Here is a 22,318-nt window from a genome sequence, read left to right on the forward strand (position 1 = left end):
TTGTGGGCAGAACAGTCCAACTTTCCTCCCAGTATAGAAATCCCTTCACCCACTTTCTGACCAGACATTTCCCAAACCCAAGCCCTCCAGGAACTTATCCAACATTTCCTGGGCAAGGCAGGCAATTCAATGGTTAGTCAGTTCCCTATACTGAGACAAAATATGTCTCCTCGGGACATCTGCCATTGATTCCAGTTCTTTCCTCTGGAAGCACACAAAGTATTAATGGTCATATTTACTCGACATGGCAGGGCTTCTCTGGTGGCTCAGTGGTAAAGAATCCATCTGCCAATGCTGGAGATGCAAGAGATGCGTATTTGATCCCTGGGTCGGGAAGATCCCCTGGAGAAGGAAATGGCAACCCACTCCAGTAGAAGATTGTCTGGACAGAAGATTCTGGCAGGCTACAGTCCATGGAGTTGCAGAGTCAGACATGACGTAGACACTAAATAATAACTCTGCACAGCACCCATTCCTAGGAAAATTAAGTCTCCACTAACATACTTCTAGGTAAAAACTGATGACTTGTTTTCACACGTATCATTTTGGGATAGTGAACAGAGTGTTTGGGAAGCAGCTACAGAAATGAACACAGAATTACATCTACTTACTCCCTTCCTAATTCTGTTCCCAGCTTTTACTGGCCACTATCAGTTCCATTTCTGCCATTTAGCTATATTTCCAAGTGCTGTAAGTGGCAGAAAAGACTGGCTATGCTGGAAAATATTGTCTAGAGAGAAATTAAAGATTAATAGTCAAAAGATTTTCAAGCACTCATTTTTCTATTAGTCTAAGAATAAATGATAATTACATGTTTCACCTACTTAGTGTCCCCTATACTTGAGCACCAACACGATTTATATACAGATAATTCCAGTGAAGTCAATGTCAATACCATTCCTTTTCTAATTGTTCCTCTCTCAATTAACTAAGACTTTAAGGACTATTGAGAAAGAAAGATTTTGAGTACCTTCCCCAAGGATGGCACAGATCCCAGTAACCTTCCAACCTTCAAAGAACACACACTTGAAGTTTTTTTTCTGCATGAGACTCTCCCAGAGGGCAAAGCAGCAGGAAATCTACCTTTTAGTCTCTCTTACACTCCTGGTCAGATTTCTCTTTGTCAGAAACAACAGGGCAGGCCACTGCCTTTAAAGAGCTCTTGTTCATATTCCCAGCATACTCTAAAATCACTGAATGTGTGATTTTTTCAACTGCAGGGGGTGCTATCTTATATATGAGATTATTAACAGTCCTTATGAGTAAATATCAGAATTAAAATTATTACCTTTTGCAACATTCTGACATTTACTAGTTGCACCAATTGCCTTACACTCTGGGAAAAAATTAAGTGGGGGGGGGGCACCAGAAGAAGCCCCTAAATTTAATCGCTCCTCAGATTGCATTCTGGAAGGCAACTAGATACTCCTATAATCTTCCACAAAATTCTCTAGAGGGACATACAAGAAAATTTTTTTCAGTGTACATGCATTATCTTGACCCCTTCCCTAACTGCCATCTCCCCTCTTCCTCCGAATCTTCTCTTTGTTGATGTCCCTGCTCTTAAAACTCCCTGTGAATCAAACAAGGATGCACATACATTCTCCACTATAAGACAGGATTGCACTTGCTCTTCTGAACTTCAGTCCTCCTATTAATGTGTCTGAACACCTTCTGAACTCCACACTCAAAGCATTCATGCACATACATTGTAATTTTAAGGAAGCGGGATAAAGGAATTGCAGCAGTTGTAGAAAAATTTCATACATGGGAGATCTAGAGTAGGAAAACATTTCCCAGGAGAAGGCAAATACTTGCTTAGCTTACTTATTATTATAATTTAATATCATTAAACAGCAGCTTCTGGAAATCTTCAAGAACCATAGCTGACATCTCTAACAATGACGCAGCGTTACTGACTCACTGATGATCGGCCTTCTTATTTATCTCTCTTCTTAAAGTTGCTACAATATTGCTGGTTTTGGGCCTGACTAGACATTTAACTGAAATAGTGAGATTTGAGGAGTATAAAAGCTCTATGTATCTCCCCAGTTTCACTTTCCCAACTACACCTTCTAAGGGTAAAGAATAGAGAGCACCCCAAGTCAAATCACTTCCCAAGAGGCTTTCTCCTTAATTTCATTTCTGTCCTGGCTGTTCTGTATTTGGGCAACAGAGGAGGCAGCTGTTCCCTTTATTCAATAAAGACTATCTGGTTGCCCTCAAATATGATTTAGTTAATAAAATAACACATCAGACTGAATTCAATGTCATGTTGAAGTTTAAAATCAAATCCTGTTGTAAGGAACTTATCCTTCTTTTAAGAAAGGTGAACAGAAGCAAATTCTAATGGCAAGTTTTGTGTTTGGCCATCAAGGTCCTGCAAGCAGACTCCACATTCCTGGAGGGCTTTTCTTCACGTTATGGACCCCAGGTTTCACCTCAGCTGGAATGCGGGATCTTCAACCATTCTCAAGCATTTGTTCAGTTGCTAAGTCGTGTCTGACTCTTTGCAACTCCATGGACTACAGCCAGCCAGGCTCCTCGATCCAAGGGATTTCCCAGGTAAGAATACTGGAATGCGTTGCCATTTCCTTCTCCACTCAAACATCTGAGCAATCACCAAAAATTGGTGAAAATCTTTAACCACCAGAACTGTTTAGCATCTGGCCAGAGTGGTAGACCTGACTCACACAATAGGCACAGGTCCCTTGGGATGAAATCAAACTGCTAATGACCTCATCTTTCTGAGGAATTCTCCGGCAGTCCAATATTAGAACTCCGTGTTTTCCCTGCTGGGGTCTGGGTTCAATTCCTGGTCTGGGAATGGCAAAAAAAAAAAAAAACGGGGGCGGGGATCTGATTCCTTCTCAGATGATACACCCATGAGTATGCTCGGTCAGAATTCTGTGTGCTGAGTCTTTTCAAGCATAGGACTGACTCTTTAGTGCCTACCCTGTGGGAGATCTATTACTCCCCTACTGAACCCTCTTGTCCATGTATCCTGACCACTAGATGGTTAAGAATGTCCCACACAACTGTCTCCCCCGTGCACACCACTTTCTCAAAGATCACTGAATCCAGAGACAGAAACCTCCTGTGCGTCAAGCTCTATAACCTCGGAAGAGATCTGGGTTTCTTCACAGCCAAGACAAGAACACTACTAAAACCAGAATGAGTAGTAATAAGTGTCTCTTATTAAGAGACTTATTAAGAGACTGAAAGATAAGATTCCACTTCCAAAAGGTGTAAAATCTTTTATCCACATAACTTAAGGCAACAGAGATTTGATGCCTGTTGCCCATCACAGCAGGATAAGCACTCTTTCCTCTTGACAACCCAGCTGTACCCTCCACGGTTCAGCCGTGCTCAGAGAGGCTCCTACTAGGATTAATGGGACTGGGGCTATGTAGGTGTGTTTGTTATTGATGGCTACACAACAAATTTCCTCAAAAATTTAGCAGCTTAAAAGGCCAAATATTTATTACCTCACAGTTTCTGTGAGTCAAGAACCCAGGCAGCTTTCGCTGGGTGCCTCTGGCTCAGGGTCCTTCACAGGCTGCAATGAAGATGTCAGCCAGGGATGCAACTAGAATTATCACATTAGGTGAAGCAAGTCAGAAAGAGAAAGCCAAAGACCATACAATATCACTTACATGTGGAATCTAAAACATGCCACAAATGAACCCATCTATAGGGGTTCCCTGGTGGCTCAGACAGTAAAAAAATCTGCCTGTAATGGGGGAGACCTGGGTCAGGAAGATCCCCCGGAGAAGGGAATGGCTACCCACTCCAGTATTCTTGCCTGGAGAATTCCAGAAGCAGAGAAGACTGGCAAGCTACAGTCAATAGGGTCACAAAGAGTCAGACATGACTGAACAACTAACACACACACACACACACACAAAATAGAAACAGGCTCACAGATACAGCAAAGAGACTCGTGGTTGTCAAGGGGGAGGAGAGGTGCGGAAGGGATGGACTGGGATTTTGAGGTTAGTAGACGGAAACTATTACAAATAGAATGCATAAGCAACCAGATCCTACTGTATAGCACAGGCAGCTATATTCAATATCCTGGGATACATTATAATGGAAAAGAATATAAAAAGGACTGTGTATATAAGTATAACTGAGTCACTATGTTATACAGAAGAAATTAACACAGCACTGTAAATCAACTGTACTTCAATTTAAAAAAAAATCCCAAATATTGGGGAAAAAAAAAAGATGTCAGCCAGCCTGCAGTTATCTCAAGGCTTGACCGGGGGAAGATGCTTCCCAACTCACTCATGAGGTTGTTAACAGGACTATGTAGCACCTGCTGGAGCATGGCCATGAGTTCCTGCCACATGGGCCTCTCCACCACACTGCTCACAATGGTGCAGGCTTCCATCAGAGCAAGTGAAAGTTCAAGGGCAGGAGAGACAAGATGTGCAACACAGAAGCTGCCATTTTTCTTAAAACCTAATCTTAGAAGGGACATCCCATTGCTTCTGCCACATTCCGTTTGTCAGAAGCAAAGCAGTAAGTCCAGCCTGTGCTCAAGGGAAGGGGGTTACCCGAGGGGATGAATCCTGGGAGGCAAGGATCACTGGGGCATCCTGGAGGCTGCCGACCCCAGGAGAAAAATATCAGCGTAGCATTTAAAAGTGTTTACAGGTTAAACGTCATGATATCTGTAACCTTAAAACACTTCCACATCAAGAAAAAAACAGTTGATGTAACTATGACAAAACATTAACTATTAAATAGAGGTGATGGTTATAAAGCTATTCGTTGGACTATTAAACACTATTCTACTTCTCTGTGTGTTTTACATGTTCTACATACATCACATGTATAATACATTATGTTGTATATTATATAATTAATGTATACACACATGTGGGGCTTCCCTTGTGGCTCAGTTGGTAAAGAATCCGCCTTCAATGTGAGAGATCCTAGTTTGATCCCTGGGTTGGGAAGATCCCCTGGAGAAGGGAAAGACTACCCACTCCAGTATTCTGGACTGGAGAATTCCATGGACTGTATAGTCAGTCCATGGGGTCACAGAGTTGGACACGACTGAGTGACTTTTACTTCCTTTCAAATGCACATGTATATTATTAGAAAAGTATATATATTACCATATGAGGGTAAGTACTATGTATTGTATTACTATTTGCCTAAGCACACTGGAAATGTTCCATAAACGTCAGCTCTTAATATTATTTTGATTATATGCAAGACACAGCTCTGGGTACTTGGAATCGTGGGACTAACAGAATAGACAAGGTCACAGATTTCATGGAGTCTACATCCCATGGAGAGATGATAAACAAATCAATCAACAAAAAAGAAAGCATTAGCCAGTGATACGTGCAATGCAGAGAATTAAAGTAAGGTGATGTGATAGAGGGTGACTGACAGTTACGTTAGACTGTTGGTCAAGGAAGGCCTCTCTGTGGAGGTGATAGTTACCCAGAGACATGAATGTCAAGAAGGATCTGAAGCTGCTGCTGCTAAGTCGCTTCAGTCGTGTCCGACTCTGTGCGACCCCATAGACGGCAGCCCACCAGGCTCCCCCGTCCCTGGGATTCTCCAGGCAGGAACACTGGAGTGGGTTGCCATTTCCTTCTCCAGTGCATGAAAGTGAAAAGTGGAAGTGAAGTCGCTCAGTCGAGTCCAGCTCTTAGCGACCCCATGGACTGCAGCCTACCAGGCTCCTCCGTCCATGGAATTTTCCAGGCAAGAGTACTGGAGTGGGGTGCCATTGCCTTTTCCCCAAGAAGGATCTAGTGGCGCACAAATCTGGAGAAGGGAATTCTAGTCAGGGAAAACAGAGAAGTATCACAAGGTCAGGATAAGCATGGTGTGTTTGTGAAGTAGAGAGAAGACAAGTGTTGTTTTCACAGAATGGGCAAGGTTTAGGAAATGAAACTGGAGAATAGACTTACGGACATGGGGAGAGGGGAGGAGAGGGTGAGATGTATGGAATGAGTAACATGGAAACTTCCATTACCATATGTAAAATAGATAGCCAAGGGGAATTTGCTGTCTGGCTCAGGAAACTCAAACAGGGGCTCTGTATCACCCCAGAGTGGGGGGGATGAGGAGGGAGACGGGAGGGAGGTTCAAAAGGGAGGGGACATATGTATACCTATGGCTGGTTCATGTTGAGGTTTGACAGAAAACAACAAAATTATGTAAAGCAATTATCCTTCAATAAAAAAATAAATAAATAAAAAAGAAATGAAATCGGAAGGACGGCAGGACCCCAGCAGGTGTATATCAAAGTATTAAATATATATATATTTTATATATATACAGTGTATATATATACACTTTTCCCTTATAGGCTTATAGGTTATTACAAAATATTCAGTATGGAGTGGGATTTAAAGACCTACTGTATGCATGGCATTATCTTGTGAATATTTTTCTTTTCTTTTAACCATTCAGGAATTGGAACCCAAAACATTTAAACACATGGGCCTCCCATGTGTTTACTCCCATTCTTTACTAGTGGTAAAGAATCTGCCTGCCAATGCAGGAGACACAAGAAACACAGGTTCAATCCCTGGGTCAGGAAGATCCTCTGGAATAGGAAATGGCAACCCACTCCAGTATTCTCGCCTGGAAAATCCCATGGACAGAGAAGCCTAGTGGGCTACAGTCCACGGGGCCACAGAAAGTTGGACACGCACACACACTACATTTAAACACAAAGTCACTTTTCTCAGGGAACAAAACAATTAGAAGACCCCCAGAATGAAGCAAAAACAGACTGCTTCTGTCAGAATGACATCAACCAATGTGTGCTGCTAAATAAGCCATAAAGATTCTAAGAATTTAGCACTGATTAGCATTTCATTTTAATCTGCTAAATAACTTTTTTATTTCATTAATAATCAAGACATTTTTACCAACTGAGATAGCAACAATGAAACTAAAAAAGAAATCAGCCACAACTCAAGGCCACATAAGGATATAAAGACTTTAACAAGAGCAGGGCCTGGCCCCACCAATCCCTGGCTATTGAAGGTGGCCAGGCCCCCCAGGCCTCCATTGCGCCCTCCTTCTGGAAGCCTGGAATGGATGTGATGCCTGAAGAGAAGAGCTGCTGCTCTCTGAGGACTGGATCTAATGGCCCTCTCCATTAGAAGCTGCAGCAATTTAGTTCCTGAATAATATGTAAAGATCTTTCAGAGTACATGGATCACTTTACTTCAGTCAGATCAGATTCTGGTATGAATCTTTACAAAGCTTAAGTTTTCACAGGAACCCCATCAATCCAGGTAAAAATAAAATTTATGGTTTCCAGGTCAAGTTATTACTATTCTTGCAGGTGACTTTAACAAGCCACCAAAGCACACGTACAGAAGTTGTCCTGGAGCAAAAGAAATGCATTGTCATTAGCTGCACAACCCAAGATTGGCTCCCTAGTCTCTCTGACCCCCACTGGGCTTTCTCAACTGTGAAATAACTAACTCCCATGGGTGTTGTAAGACTACAACATCTTCAGGATGCTGTTAAAAATAGTGTCTAAAATTTATTCACACACACACACAAAAAAAAACCCTTGCAGTCTGTGTAGTAGGTCTGCGACATGGAGAGAAGGAAGGAGTGGGCCGAGGCCCATGCAGACAGACCCAACCAGGGTCACCCTAACTAAGACACGGTTCCCTCATGCAGCCCCTTCCCAGAACACACACCAGCACTTCTCTCTGCCCTCTAGTAAATGACAAACATATTTGAACCACCTCCTGGATTTTAAAAATAACTTTCCCAGCCCTGATCCTAATAAGCAATGAGGGCTGAGAACCACTGTCCTAGACAGGCCCCTGAAATTTGCAAAGAGCTTAGAACCCACATTAGGAAACATTGCTTTGAGGTTCCAGAATATACCTTATAGCGTCTAGTATTTTCTTCTTTATCTGTGGGTTTTCTCTTTCGAGCTAGATTGACAGGCATAATTACTCCTGTCTTTGTTCTCCTCCTCTGCCCTCTGTTCAGTTACTCAACATATGCTAAATATGCTAATATGTACATAGATATAACCTAATGTTTCTCATCCTTTTCTGCTGCCAGTTGTGAAGACTCTGCCCTGCCACTCTCACTGGGAGGCAAGGCGTGTGGCTGCTGCGTATGCGGAGGTATGCTCCCAGCCTCGGCCTGCACGCTTCATGAGAAGGCAGGGCAGCTTACACGATGCAATTAAACAGGGTAGGATGAGCAGCTGTTAAAACAGCCTATTCCCAAGCTCTCTTAAAAAACAAAAAACAACTTTGCTACTGTCCAAAAGTCTTGGAGTAAAAAATCACTTCAAAAGAAGTAGAAGATTAGAAGACAGGTTTATCGGAAATCAACCTTGTTCAAAAAGTAGATTTAAAAACAAGGGGCATAGAGCAAAGGCAGATCATTTAAAGCCTCTGGAAGCCATGAGTGGCAGCCCAAACATAAACCTCAATCCAAGAGATGAACCAGAGCACAAGTGAATAAATCTGCCTCGTCTTAGAACATGGAAACCCGCCTCTGCTCTTTTCTCTAGAGAATGAATACAAAATTATCAAACCATCAGAACCGAAAGGATCCCCAAAGACAATTTCCAGTTAAGCATCATACTGCCTGTGAAAAGACTCCCCGGCTATCTGGATGGTGGTCCTCACCCTCATGGAGCAACTAAAGAACAGTGGCTCCGACCACGTGACAAGATGTGTGCGTGCATGCGTGCGCGCTGTGTCGCTTCAGGCATGTCCGACTCTTTGCAACCCTACGGACTGTATCCCACCACGCCTCTCTGTCACAAGCCCTCCCAACTTTAGATGGGTCTGTTCTACAGTGCCGTCAAAGCCTGAGCTGCCGCCTGTCGTCATTTCACCTCAGACACACCCCAGTCCCCCTCTGCCCAAACATGCCCATCACCTGCAGCAACACCTAAGGCACCCTCTGTCAATACCTGAAAAAAAACTAGTTTATGACCCTTATATCTGCACTTCTCCAGACTATCTATGCCCACTATCCTCCTCAGAGGAAATTATCTTGAGACTAACCACCTTCCTAATCACCCTTCTCTGGATGCACCCGGGTTTGGCCACGTTCTTTTTAAAAGATGGACCTCAGAACTGAGTATTGCATCCTTTGTTCAACAAACACTTGCTGAAAGCCTCGTATGTGCCAGGGGCTTGTTCGTCTCTAGAGACAGAAACTCATCCACCAGGCCTGGAACCCAGTCCAGCTGAGGAGACAGTCAAGCCTACCATTCAGAGATAGTACACGAAGTGCTCTGGGGGAGAAAGTACCAGGGGCCTGGGAGCAGGGAACAGGTTCTCCTGACACAGTCTGGGAGAAAGTTCCAGAAAAGCTTCCTTGAGAACACAACTTAATCCAAGACATTATGCTTTGTTTAAACAGGCTACGTTTTTATTAGCTTCTTTGGGAGTCTATTATGCTGGTGACATATTGAGATTAAGTCAACTAAAATCCTCATATCTTTTTTCATATATTTCTCCCCACCCTGTATCAGTGCAATTCAATTTGGGGTCCTAAGTATAGAATTTGACATTTATCCCTACTGGGTTTCTTCTTGTTATTGTTGACAGCTTTGATTCCTGATTTTTCCATCCAATTTTTAGCTATCCTTCCACCTGGAGTCATTTAAAAACCATTAAGTGTGTCTTTGAAGTTGTCAATAGATCTCTGAGAAAAGACAAGAGCAGCGTCCCTGGAGATTCAGGGGATACCAGTCCATTAATGGGTACTGTGAGAATACAGATACTCAACCAAGCGCACATCCACCACCAATTAATCCAGGGGCTTTCCAACTTTCTTCTTTGGTAGGGGAAGTTCTCTATCAAACAAAATGAAACAGATTCCCAATACACAGACAGGTAACAGAGGAGCTGATCTAAGTGAAGAAAGGGTAGAAAGAGTCCAGCCATCAAGGGATCCCTCTCCCCCACAACAAACCACTCAAGAAACCTTGGTGGTACCATAGGCATCCATGAAGCCACCTTTGAAAATGAGCCATCTTCCACAAGCATATCATGACAGATGGTCTCCAATGGTTTGAAGAAATCAAGAGATTGTCTATCCAATCAGTAGGTCCAATAAGCCAAGAAAATAGCTGATCCTGAACAACATGAATTTTAACTGCTGCAGGTCGACTTGTATGCGATTTTTTTCAATAAATGCACTGTTCACATATATGATCCGAGGCTGGTTGAATTTGCTGATGTGAAACCCACAGATACAAAGGGCCAACAATGGGGCTTGAGCATCCGCTGATTTTGGTATTAATAGCAGGTCCCGGAACCAATTCCCAGTGGATACAGAGGGATGACTGCAATCACTTTTTGATATGACATTCGCAATGAACCAATAATAGTCCTTCAAGAAAACCAGCCATCTATTCAATAATCTATTCTAGTGTTTTATTTCGTTATGAGAATTTACTTCCTCTCTCCCCCTTTTGGAAACAAGGATGATATCCTATCTCCATCTTCTGACATTTTTCCTAGCCTCCTCATTTCTGAAAGATTACAATCAGAATTCTAAGATCACATGCGGAAATTTTTCACATCCTAGGATACTGTCAGCCTAGAAACATGAGCTCCAATATACTATAAGCTTCCTGAAAGTGGACACCATTATACCATTATTATTCATCTTTGTTTTCCAAGAGCCTAGCATAGCAGCCGTTGCATAATTGATACAAAAATAATGTTCAGGTAGTTTTCCTGTTAGTCTTCAGTTGTTTAAAAATCCTGAAATGCTCTCTTTGACCTTTGCACTTAATTTAGATTTCAATTCAACTTTTTATGTAGAAGCAAATTATGAATTGAGTGTTGATTTTATCCTTGCTGTCACTTAAGTTTGCATCCTTGAAAAAAAAAAAAAACCTTTAAATGTTCTGAGCTCTCTCGCAAACCACAATCTTCAGTCCCCTGACATTACAGCTCTCTGCTTAGCTCTTCAGAGCACCCTTTGAGTAATAACAATTTCGCTGGGTATGCCTGTGATCAAAGAGAACTTATGAAATGCATCATTCTTTCTGGAGAAAAATGCAAATTACTTACAAACGATCCATAAGTAGCCACCTAAGGATAAACCAATTTATACGTGTTCTGTCATGGTTAACCAGCTGCCCTAAGAGAAGGGAAAGCTGACAACATAAGGGGGCAGATAAGGATGAAGAAAAAGAGAGTGGTGAGTGCCTAGTAACTTAAGCTTCCTGTTACCATATCAAACAAAAACCAGGCACTCTGGACAAAAAAAAATCCATACTATTAACAATCATAATCAATGTTTCAGCATTATAATCCTCTTTATAGATAAAAATTCTCTAATTTTTTTTTCTAGGAAAAACCCCAAAAGGCTTAATTATCTAGTAATTACAGTTGTCCCTTAGGGTATCAGTTCCAGGATTCCCACATATACCAAAATCCGCAGATGCTCAAGTAAGTCCCTTAGTCAACTCTCCATATCCACAGGTTCCACATCCACGGATTCAGCCAATCACATATCCTAAACATAGTACATAGGGTCCAGGCTTGGTTGAACTGCAGACGCAGAAATCAGGCAGACCCGGTTTCCCTGGGGGCTCAGCAGTAAAGAATCCGCCTGCCAGTGAAGGAAGGTTCCACACGGAGGAGCAACTAAGCTTCTGCACCACAATTAAGGAAGAGCCTGTACTCTAGAGCCTGTGGCCCACAAGAGAAGCCACTGCTGTGAGATACCCGTGCATTGCAAGGAAGAGTAGCTCCCACTTGTCACAACTAGAGAAAGCCCAAGCACAGCAAGGAAGACCCAGCACAGTCGAAAATAAATCAATAAATATCCCCAGCTCATCCACAGTCCCTTACAAAGAGCTGAATGCAGCTATGTTCCCACAGTCAGACTCATGCAGTCCTGAGTCAAAGGCATTACCCTTCCATCTGCATTCTAATCATTCCAAGTACACTCTCCCACCTAAGATCTCCAGCCGTGGCTAAAAAGAACATTCTTTCACAGGATTTTTCAGTTTCCACCTAGACAGCCCAGGCTTATTTCTGATCCTGCCTCTTAAAAGCATTCACAAATTTCAAATTTTGCTCAGAAAGTACCCTCAGATCCACAAATCCTGGAGTGCCTCATTGGCTGGCTGCTAAACGTCTCCAGACATTCATTCATTTTTCTCCTTCATTCATCCAGCAGGTATCTATTGCCCATCAACAGTGCCCAGCTGAGCCTCATAACTGAAATTGCATTCTTATTATTCTATCCCCAATATGATTATGTCTCCCAAACCAACTCTATTTGCCAATTATTCATTTGCTTTTTCCATAAGTGCTGCGTCACTATGCAGGGCCTATGAAGGTCCAATCAAAAGCAAAGAAACACTAGAGTTCAGTCATCTGTGTTGCTTTATTATGATCAGATAAATACATGGCTCCCTGAAGACCCCTTCCATAACAGTATGACCTACCGACACCCCCATCCTGCAGACTGTTTCCCCAGCCTGAACTTGAGGGGCAGTCAGACGCATGAGAAGAAACTCGGTCCAGCTTCATCCACCCCCAACGCCTGCACATGAGGAGCCACCGCTTCAACTTTCCTTAGTTCCGGTCCACCTGCTTTCCAAAAGCTTCATATTGCAATCAGGCGCTTGAGAACCACAAGACAAGGACTATAAAACTGCAGTCTGGCAACAACCTAAGGCACACTCCCCAAAGAGGGAAGTTCTTGTACTGCAGCTACCAGATCCCACCCCAATCTATTTCTTACCCAGCCCAGCTTCCTGCTCTGCAGTCCCAACACTCTAAGACCAGTTCTCTTATAATAAAGTCCATATGTGACAAACGCATTGCTAACATCATACACAACAGTGAAAAGCTGAAAACATTTCCCCTAAGATCAGGAAAAAGGCAAGGATGACCACTCTTACCATTTTTACTCAACAGAGTATTGGAAGTCCTAGCCACAGCAATCGAAGAAGAAAAAGAAATAAAAGGAATCCAAACTGGAAGGGAAGAAGTAAAACTGTCACTGTTTGCAGATGACATGATACTATATGTGCAAAATCCTAGAGATGCCACCAGAAAACTACAAGAGCTCATCAGTAAATTCGGTGAAGTTGCAGGATACAGAATTAATATACCACATCACCACTTCTGCTCCATAGCAAGCCTTTTCAGTCTGGACAGATGGGACCCCAAAGGTACTTCAGGTTAAAAATGAGTTAGAGATTTTTCTATTACTAGTCACAAAGCCTATATACTATTAATCTTCCATATATTATTTATGGGCTTCCCTGATAGCTCAGTTGGTAAAGAATTCGCCTGCAATGCAGGAGACCCTGGTTTGATTCCTGGGTTGGGAAGACCTGCCAGAGAAGGGATAGGCTACCTACTCCAGTATTCTTGGGCTTTCCTTATGGCTCAGCTGGTAAAGAATCCACCTGCAATGCGGGAGACCTGGGTTCGATCCCTGGGTTGGGAAGATCCCCTGGAGAAGGGAAAGGCTACCCACTCCAGTATTCTGGCCTGAAGAATTCCACAGACTACAGTCCATGGGGTCACAAAGAGTCAGACACGACTGAGCAACTTGCACTTTCATATGTTATTTATCTAAGAACTAAGTGATCAGTTGAATATCTATATATTTGAAAAGCAAAGTTATTTACAAATTGAAAAATAAACAAATTTTAAATGATTTTATTTTTTTAGTTCAACAGCAAAATACAATCATTTTGAAAAACTATACCACATTGTAACTCTACGAGCTGATAAGAGTGACCAAAGCATATACATGACAAGACTCATTTTGCTTCCTTTGAAACAAAGAACTACTTTACATCCCATTACTCTTTATTAACTAGCCAAGATTACACACTGATGTTTATTAAAATAACCAATAGATCTGACTTTTTGACATGTGCCAACCCAATGGCAACAAGGACTCTGAAAAGTAAAGACTCCCAGAGTCATTTTCATGAATCAATAAAGCCTCAGATCAGGAGGGAAACGTGCATTTCATTTTCACTTTAGTCTAGTATAGTTGGCTGGAAACCAGCTTGTTTTTCTCACTTTCATTTACAAATTCCACTTTATTATTTGGCTCTTTCCACTGTTGTTGTTGTTGTTTAGTCGCTAAGTCCTGTCTGACTCTTTCACAATGCCATGGACTGTAGTCAGCAAGGCTCCTCTGTCCATGGGATTTCCCAGGCAAAAATGACTGGAGTGGGTAGCCATTTCCTTCTCCAGGGGATTTTTCTGAACCAGGGATCAAACTCGCATCTTCTGCATTGGCAGGCACATTCTTTACTACTGAGCTAGCAGGGAAGCAGGGCTCTTTCAATAGCAGCTCCTAAAAAAGAAAGAGACCTTTTCTCCTCAAGTACTTGTGCACTTCAGCCTGGAGTTTTAACACATCTCCTTGTTGGAAGCCAGCCTCCTAAGGATGAGTATGACTTCAACTCACAAAGCCCAGGAAACTGACTTCAATGATGAGACTCTATAGTCCATGCTGCCCTCAACCTCCAAGAGCAACATCATAAAATAGCTGGATATTATAAGTAAGCTATATCCTGGGTGAAGGGAAAAGTAGATGCTTTCTGCCTCATTTAGTAAGAAAATTATGATGCTCAGCCAGACAGCCTCTTCTTCCCCAGACACAGAAAATGTGCTTCTCTTACAATAGAAATCAAAGCCAGACTGCTCCCTGGACCCCTATTCAGAATAGACTTTAGCAAACTTTAGCTTTTCAAATAACCCACTCAGTTTCTCATCCTAGAAACTCATCTGGACTCAGAATGCCATTGTGACACGTGCCAGGGATCCAGCCCAGCCATCAGTGATGCAACTGCCTCCCATCTCACCAGCAGTGGGGAGAAGTCAAACACGGGAGAGACACTGGTGTTATCCTCGCTATGACTATCACCCTGATCCCAAGTTCCCCAACCAAAAATGCTCTAGAAGGGAGATGATCACCCCACTCTGGTTAAGGAACCAGCACGGTTAAACCATTAGAGATGAACTATCATCACTTTGGAAGCTCAACTTCTAGCTTTCCGGGGCTCCCTACAGTGAAAGCTGGGGAAGAAGCCAGGAGCAGATAGAGTCACTGCTGAGAAGAAATGGTCCTCTCTGCACTGGCTTCTGTGTGGCCCAGAGTCCAGCACTAAGTTTCCAAAGGAACGAGACAAACTGGAGGCAAATTCCACTCATACCTACATCAGGCAGGCCCACCTGGGCCCACGGAGACAAAGCCCCAGCGGGTCCAGACAGCATCAACCTCCAAGCCAGGCGGGGCTTTGGAATGAGTGTTTAGAGCAGGAATCCAGCGCATCAAGCCCGCCCACCCCTTGCTGTTGCCCCCACAACAAAGCTGGCCAAGACCTGGGTGTGCTGTTGGGATCTCCCTCTGCAGGTTCCAGGGAGGATTCCAGGTCCAGTAAGCATCTGTGGCGAGGAGCAGGAAGGAGCTAGTCAGAGTGGGTCACTGAACAGAACAGCCCCCAGTTCCTGGGTACCAGGTAGGTTTGAACAAAACAAATCCGAAACTCCACTTCCTGGAGGAGGTGAGGTACTTAATGTGCTCCAGAACAGAGATGAGGGTACCAAGAGAGGACCAAGGAAAACCACAGTCGCTGGACAAAATCGGCAGCTCCGAAGGACTAGGTCCTGTGACCTTGGCTCCGTATACACGAGCTGTCCCCAGGAGAGGCCATTATTTCACACATCGAAGCTGAATTCAAAAGATCTGTTTGTGAACTCTCAGAGCTAAGGCTCAAGCTTCACTCAGAACAATGTCACATCAGCCCAGCCACCAGCCAACCAGGTGAGCAAGGGTGGGTCACTCGACTGAGCATCGTCACACACCCATGGAGAAAGGCCCCTTGGTGTTTCTCTTTGAGAGGCTTCCCAAGCCCAGTTAAACCCACTGGGTGCAGTAAATACAAAATCAGAAGAGCGCAAACACGCTAATAAGAAGAAGACTCAGATTACAAAGGGAAATGAAAGACGTGAGAAAATGTCAAATGTCGCTCATTCACTCGGGCTGGGTTGGCATCTCTCCTAGCTGGAGGTCAACAGTACCCAGTCAAATCTTCTGAGCAGATGTGTCTATAAATAGCCTTTCACCCTGACCCATTTATAAATAGAAGAGCTTCCTTGCTCAAATTCCTCCTTGGCTCACAACACATTCAGAAATATCACCACTTACAGCCAGCTGGTAATGCTATGCCACGTTCTACGTTCTCTTCACCCGGGAGCTTCACCACACTAGAAACACTCACCCTCTAGTGATTCAGAAGAGAGACACATGTTCCTGAAAATTAGGGGACTTGGTTAAAAGGTGGGACTGCAACCTACATGTAGAAGCAAAGAAATCAACCAAAATAAAGCTTTAAAGCAGTAAACTAGCAGTGCTTTACTAATCATGCAAAAAGTAAGGACAGAAAATACAGAATAGAAGGTGTGGTACGTTACCCAGAAGCCCTGCTAAAGACCGCATGTCCTTCTCCATCAGCATGTAAATCTCCTCCTCGGAGAAGCGGCCAATGCCGTGGCCATGCATCTCGCGTTTCACGATTCCTTTCGTTATGTGGCACACGACCCACCTCAGCAGGTTACTGAAGGGACCGCCACCACTAAGAGAGAGCATCTTCCGGGTCTCATTGAGATTGTCCACCCACTGGCAATAAGCTAAGGTCCTGGAATTGCGTGGAAAGAAGTTACTACTGTGCGTTAGATACATACAGGTCCGCAGACTCAATTTCCAGGGAGGGGCTGGGAATTTAGCTCAGGCTAGAGGACTGAATCATTGCAGCTTTTACCAAGAGCGGTCTGCATGGCAGATGCTACAACAGACTCAAGTCCATGCCTGCACCTAGGGTCAGATAGCTTGCCACGCTACCATCCACCAAGCCTCCTCTGAACCTGCCCGGAGACCCCCAGCCCCCCAAGGCCGTGCTTCTGCTCTCTCTCAGGCAGCCCCACAGAAAGCAAGCAGAAACCCACTTTAAAAGGGTTTTAGGCAGGACAGTGAGTACCTATGTGGGTGGGTGGGGGAAGTGGCAATGGGAAGGAGGTGGCAGTGACTGGGGTGCTGGTTTCATTCTTTTTTGATCAAAGTGATGGTTACACAAGCCTCCGCTCTGTGTTTTTAATTTTTATTGAATTATAGTTGATGTACAATATTGTGCTAGTTTTACGTGTACAGCAAAGTAATTCAGACACACATATATATACACACATATTTATATTCTTTTTTACATTCTCTTCCATGATAGGTAATTAGAAGATATTGAATATAATTCCCTGTGCTATACAGTAGGTCCTTGTTGATTATCTATTTTACATATAGAAGTATATATATTTTTATCCCAAACTCCTAATTTGTTCCCCCCGCCCCCGCCTATGGTAATCATAAGTTTGTTTTCTATGTCTGTGAGTCCATTTCTGCTTTGTAAATAAATTCATTTGTATCATTATTTTAGATTTCACACATAAGTAATATCATATGATACTTGTCTTTGCCTGGCTTACTTTACTTAGTATGATAATCTCTAGGTCCATCCATGTTCTTGCAAATGGCATTATTTCATTCTTCTCTATGCTCTATGTTGATTAATTAAGCTGCACGTTTTTTGTCTTATACACTTTGTGTATACATTTTATATTTCCTGATATAGAAGGATTTTTTTTTCCAAAAAGAAATTTTTTTGCCTTTTTGACAGAATCTCTGGTGGCTCAGATGCTAAAGAATCTGCCTGCAATGCAGGAGACCCAGGCTTGATTCTGGGTTGGGAATATCCCCTGGAGAAGAGAATGGCTACCCACTCCAGTATTCTCTCCTGGAGAATTCCATGGACAGAGGAGGCTGGTGGGCTACAGTTCATGGGGTCGCAAAAAAAGTCAGACACAACTGAGCGACTAACACTTTCACTTTCACGGAATAGTTATAGCTGTCCATGTTTACTATGAACTATATAAATTATAAATAGTATACAAATGATTCTTTCTCCAGAAAGGCAGCTTCAGTTTGTTCTCCAGGACCCTAGAGTGAATAGAAATACCAAAGGAACTTGGCTGGCTCATTCTTCCCGACGGGGTGATGGTTGTGGCAAAAAGTCAGAAGCTCCTGTGTGACCCGTGTGGACGCTAAGCGGTTAACAGCTGCTCGTGGGGTGTGCTGGCTGCAACACTCAGGCCTTTGCTGATTTTGTTCTCTGAACCTGGGGTGATCGCCAGACTGTTCTTATGGTTCATAGTGTTGGAAGATAGAAATTAAAAGGTTTTCCTACTGGAGGCTAAGAAAAACATAGCTGTGGGCGTAGAGACGGAAGATATTTTAGCTCTTCCTTGCAGTGAGCAGTAAAAGCTGCACTGGATACAGTAACGGCCACTTGGAAAACATCAGAGGAGTGAAAATACTTTTTACAGAGAGAAGGGATGATACAAGGGATGATAGCTAATTGTAGCTACTTTCTATCTCAAGAAAAAGAAACAAAAGCAGAGAATAAGACCCTGATATTTTGATCATTTTATACAGTTCTATTCTTTAAAGTATGAAAAGAAGGGGGAAAAAAACAGATTTCTCTAATTTTTTAAAGTCTTCCTGATTTTCACTGAAAAGTCTCACAACCAATATCAACATACTCTATTCTACAACTATAACTCTTTTTTATTAGCTTTTTAAAAGGTGCTTACAAATCTTGTTAGAAAGATTTGTGCACCTCTTTTAGTAAGGATCTCAAAATAAACTGTTGAGGAGGCAAGAAATTTTGACTGAAAAGAGGAAAAAGTACACTGCAATGGTAACTAATTAATATGTAGAGAGTCAATAAAACTTCTGATATAAAAGATTTCATTTATTCTCGCATGTTTTTTATAAATGTGCAAATAAAATGCTTTTCTAGTTGTTCCTTTTATACCTGCAATAATCAGGGTGTCACTTTTCACATTCCACTAATCAGCACTCTGATTCTAGTAATAACTATACTAGACCTAAATTCATAGTAAAAAGGCCAGTTCCATCCTTGATTATTCTGGAAGTCAGTGATGTGAAAATAAAACTAAATTACCCTAAGTTAAGCACGACCAGGTAATAACAGCATCCAGGAAGCATCTGAAGCGTAAAAATGAGGAGTGGGGTGGCTCTAAGCAGATAGGTTGGTGTGAAAGAGGATTCATTCTTTGTAGACAAATCACATGGGTTTGATCACAAGCACAACCGATCTAGAAGAATGAGCAGCCGTTCACCAGGCAGCAGAGGCAGAGGCGTGTGCGGGAGAGTCCCAGCTGCTCCATGAACGGCAAGAACTTCCGGATGGGCAGCTGGGGCCTGGGATGCCTGGGGGAGCCTGGAAGCGTTGAAGCCAGAAGGATGGGCAAGGACTGGGTCAAGATGCGCCTGCTACTAAGGGACTAAGACTTATTTTGAAAGCCAGGTTTAACCACCAAAAGGTTTTAAGCAGACAAGACACATAATCAGATGCATGGCAAGGTGAAGAAAGGACTGGAAGTAGAGACATGATGGAGGATGCCATCTCCCAGGCTGAGGGTTGGAGTGGATGGTAACCAGTCCTGGCACACATGGACTGGACAGACTTAGGTGATGAAAGACGAGTTAACCTGTTGCATTTGAAAGTTCCATAAAACCTGCAAGGGAGGATCCCGAAGGTTTAGGTTCTACGGGCAGGGGCAGGGTGGTGGCAGTTTCAATGAGGCGAGAGGAGCTGAGGTTGCCTAAGAAAGTTTCTAGGATAAGGAGTGGTTCGAGGGAAGCCTAGTTCCAAGGCAAGTGAGAAGACCAGAGGGCCAGGCGGGAAGGGCCCGCATGGAGAGAAGGAGGGACACCACTCTCTGTGAAACGGAGAAGCGAGGGGCTGCAAGGAGGTGCCCAGTTTCCGCCCCACGGACTCGGTCTCCTCTGAGAGCAGGAGATGAGGGTGTGCGCCGAGGATGAGGCGGCCGCAGCGGGAAGAGTCTGAGAAGACCAATGAGTTAGCGGAGCCGTAGGGACAGAAGAAGCGGCTGTTGTCTGGGCCACACAGCTGAGCAGGGCAGAGAAACACACGCCATCCCCAGCCCCAGGCTGTGGTGGAAGGTTCTCCCCGTGCATCAGCAGGTCAGACGCAGGGCACAGGAGAGACACTGGGTTGATTCAGAATGTGGCAGCTGAAAGTAACCTCAGACACTGGCCCTCTGTCCTTCTCTTCCCCACCCTGCTCTCATTTTCCTTCCTCTCTCTCCCTGGCCCCAAACTGTAGACCAGTATCAGGGAAGAGAAGCAAATAAGAGCCACGCAGGCTCTTCCATGGCCAAGTCCTGTGAAGTGGGTATAAACTGCAATGTCAATGAAAATGCGCGCTTCAAGGGTCCCTAAGTCAATTTCTACAGATCAAAGACATCCCTCACACATGCTGCCACATCCTGACAACCCCAAGTCCACACCCGCCCACATGAAAGCTTCCTGAACATCTCCACGTGAAAAGGACTGCCACACCCACCGCTCCACCGGAATCACTCTCGTCCAAGTCAACAATCCCTTCCTGTTGCAAAGTTCAAATACATTTTCTTTTCATCTTTATCTTTCTTGAACTCTTTGCAGCATCCAATACTATCAGCCTCTTTCTTAGAATTCTCCCTCGGCTTACGTCTCTACCAGTTTTCCTCTCATCTCTTACATGTTGCCAAGGTTTTTATCTTTATCCCTTCTACCTTCTTACACCTCACTCATGGGGTGACCTATGTTTCACATTCATGATTTCAAAGTGAGGACTCCCAACTCCATATCACAGCCCACGAGACCTCTGTCCCGAGATCCGCAGACACACTGAGGGAGCCTCGGGCACTCAAACCCACATTTCCAAAGTTGGATTCATCCTCTTTCTTCCTCGAAAATCTGCTACTCTGCACCTAAACCAGAAGGAATCCCGGAAGGTCCTCTTCACCGCTCCCCACCCCTCCCTCCTGACAGCCGGTCACCCTGCGGCTTTGTCACCAATTCGACTGACACTATCACTCCGGCTGCATCACTGCCCAGCCCTGAGGATGGTGGCCGCCTCACAGGTCTCCCAACGGCCCCTCAAGGACTTCTAGAAATCCATTTCCCCCTAGTCAGCCACAAAAAGCTTCCTAAAACACAAATTCCACGGTATCACACTGCTTCTCAGAGTCATGCATTCGCTCCCCATAGCTGCTTCACCTGGCACCTCAGCCTCCCCCATCCCACCCCCACCCCCCCACCACAGCCTGGCCCCAAAGCTGGCACTGCCTCCCCACAGAATTATACATGCCTGCCCGACTACCTCCTTCTGGCCTCTAAACTTTTGCAGACTGCTGCCCCCTCTGCCTGATAGCCTCATCTTATCCTCTCAGCCGATCCCTTCCCCCACCACTCTGACTGGCCCTAGATTCTGCTTGACATCATCTCCTCCGGAAGCCTGCGTCACAGCGCTCCAGCAGATGCTCTTCAGACTCTCCCCCAGCGCTGCTTGGCTCTGCAGGCTGGATGCACCCTCTCCTGTGGGCCAACGGAGGACAGGCACCTTGCCTTCCCTGTCATCCAGCCCCTGGGGGTCATTCATCCCGGAACTCTGCTGAAAGGGTGAACTGTTGACTGAATGAAAAGTTCTGAGCCAGCTGCTGCAGTGGAGTGTGTCTAAAAGCTGACAATATTTACGTAGGAAAATGGAAAGAGAGAGGCCTGTGGAAAATGAGGAAGGAAGGGCTGCCCCCGTTCTGCTTCTGGGATCTGCCTCTTCACTCTCTGCTGGGAAGAGGCCACTACCCAGGGGACTGTGAAATAAACCAGAGAGGATGGGGAGGGCCAATGTGGAAACTGGACCAGGCTGGGCAATTAAAATAATTTCTCATTCTGAGAGCCTCTGTCAGGAAGTTGATACTCATTTTTTTTTTAATATATCACAACTGACATATCTGGTCTCTCCTACAAAATGAGGTCAAAGAGGTTTGTTTTTTTTTTTTTCCCCACTATCGATGATCTTAGCACTGAAGAGTAAACCCTGCTGAAACATTTTTAAAGGAGCTAGGAAGGAAAGAAAAGTAGATCTCTGATGCTTTAATAAAGATATCTCTCATTATAACTTCCCATGAAGCCTGGGCTGTGGCCGAAATGACCATGAGCGCATACGGGAGAAACTGCAAACCTACTGTTTGCTGAGTGTTCTCAGCACGTGGCCTCTCCAACCATGAGAACGCCCTGTTCCTGGTCACATCACCGCCTCCTCGCCACCTTTCACTTGTAATCCAGATGCTCTAGGGTGCCGGAGCACACAGCGCGCTTGGTAATTTCACCACCTTTCACAGTATTGGAAATGCCTCTCTGA

The 22,318-nt window shown here is 44.1% G+C and overlaps 1 protein-coding gene across 4 annotated transcripts in view; it reads right to left on the reverse strand.

Moving 5' to 3' along the window:
- Positions 1 to 22,318, reverse strand: part of FAXC (failed axon connections homolog, metaxin like GST domain containing) — a 74,788-nt gene that overhangs the window by 31,783 nt on the left and 20,687 nt on the right. For all 4 annotated transcript variants that reach the window (XM_043439163.1, XM_043439161.1, XM_043439162.1 and 1 more), the window contains one exon: positions 16,452 to 16,675. In XM_043439163.1, the coding sequence (XP_043295098.1) occupies positions 16,452 to 16,675 (224 nt within the window). The remainder of the gene's footprint in view (positions 1 to 16,451; positions 16,676 to 22,318) is intronic.

Source organism: Cervus canadensis, chromosome 20 (genome assembly GCF_019320065.1).
Source record: "Cervus canadensis isolate Bull #8, Minnesota chromosome 20, ASM1932006v1, whole genome shotgun sequence".
Classification (NCBI taxonomy): Eukaryota; Metazoa; Chordata; class Mammalia; order Artiodactyla; family Cervidae; genus Cervus; species Cervus canadensis.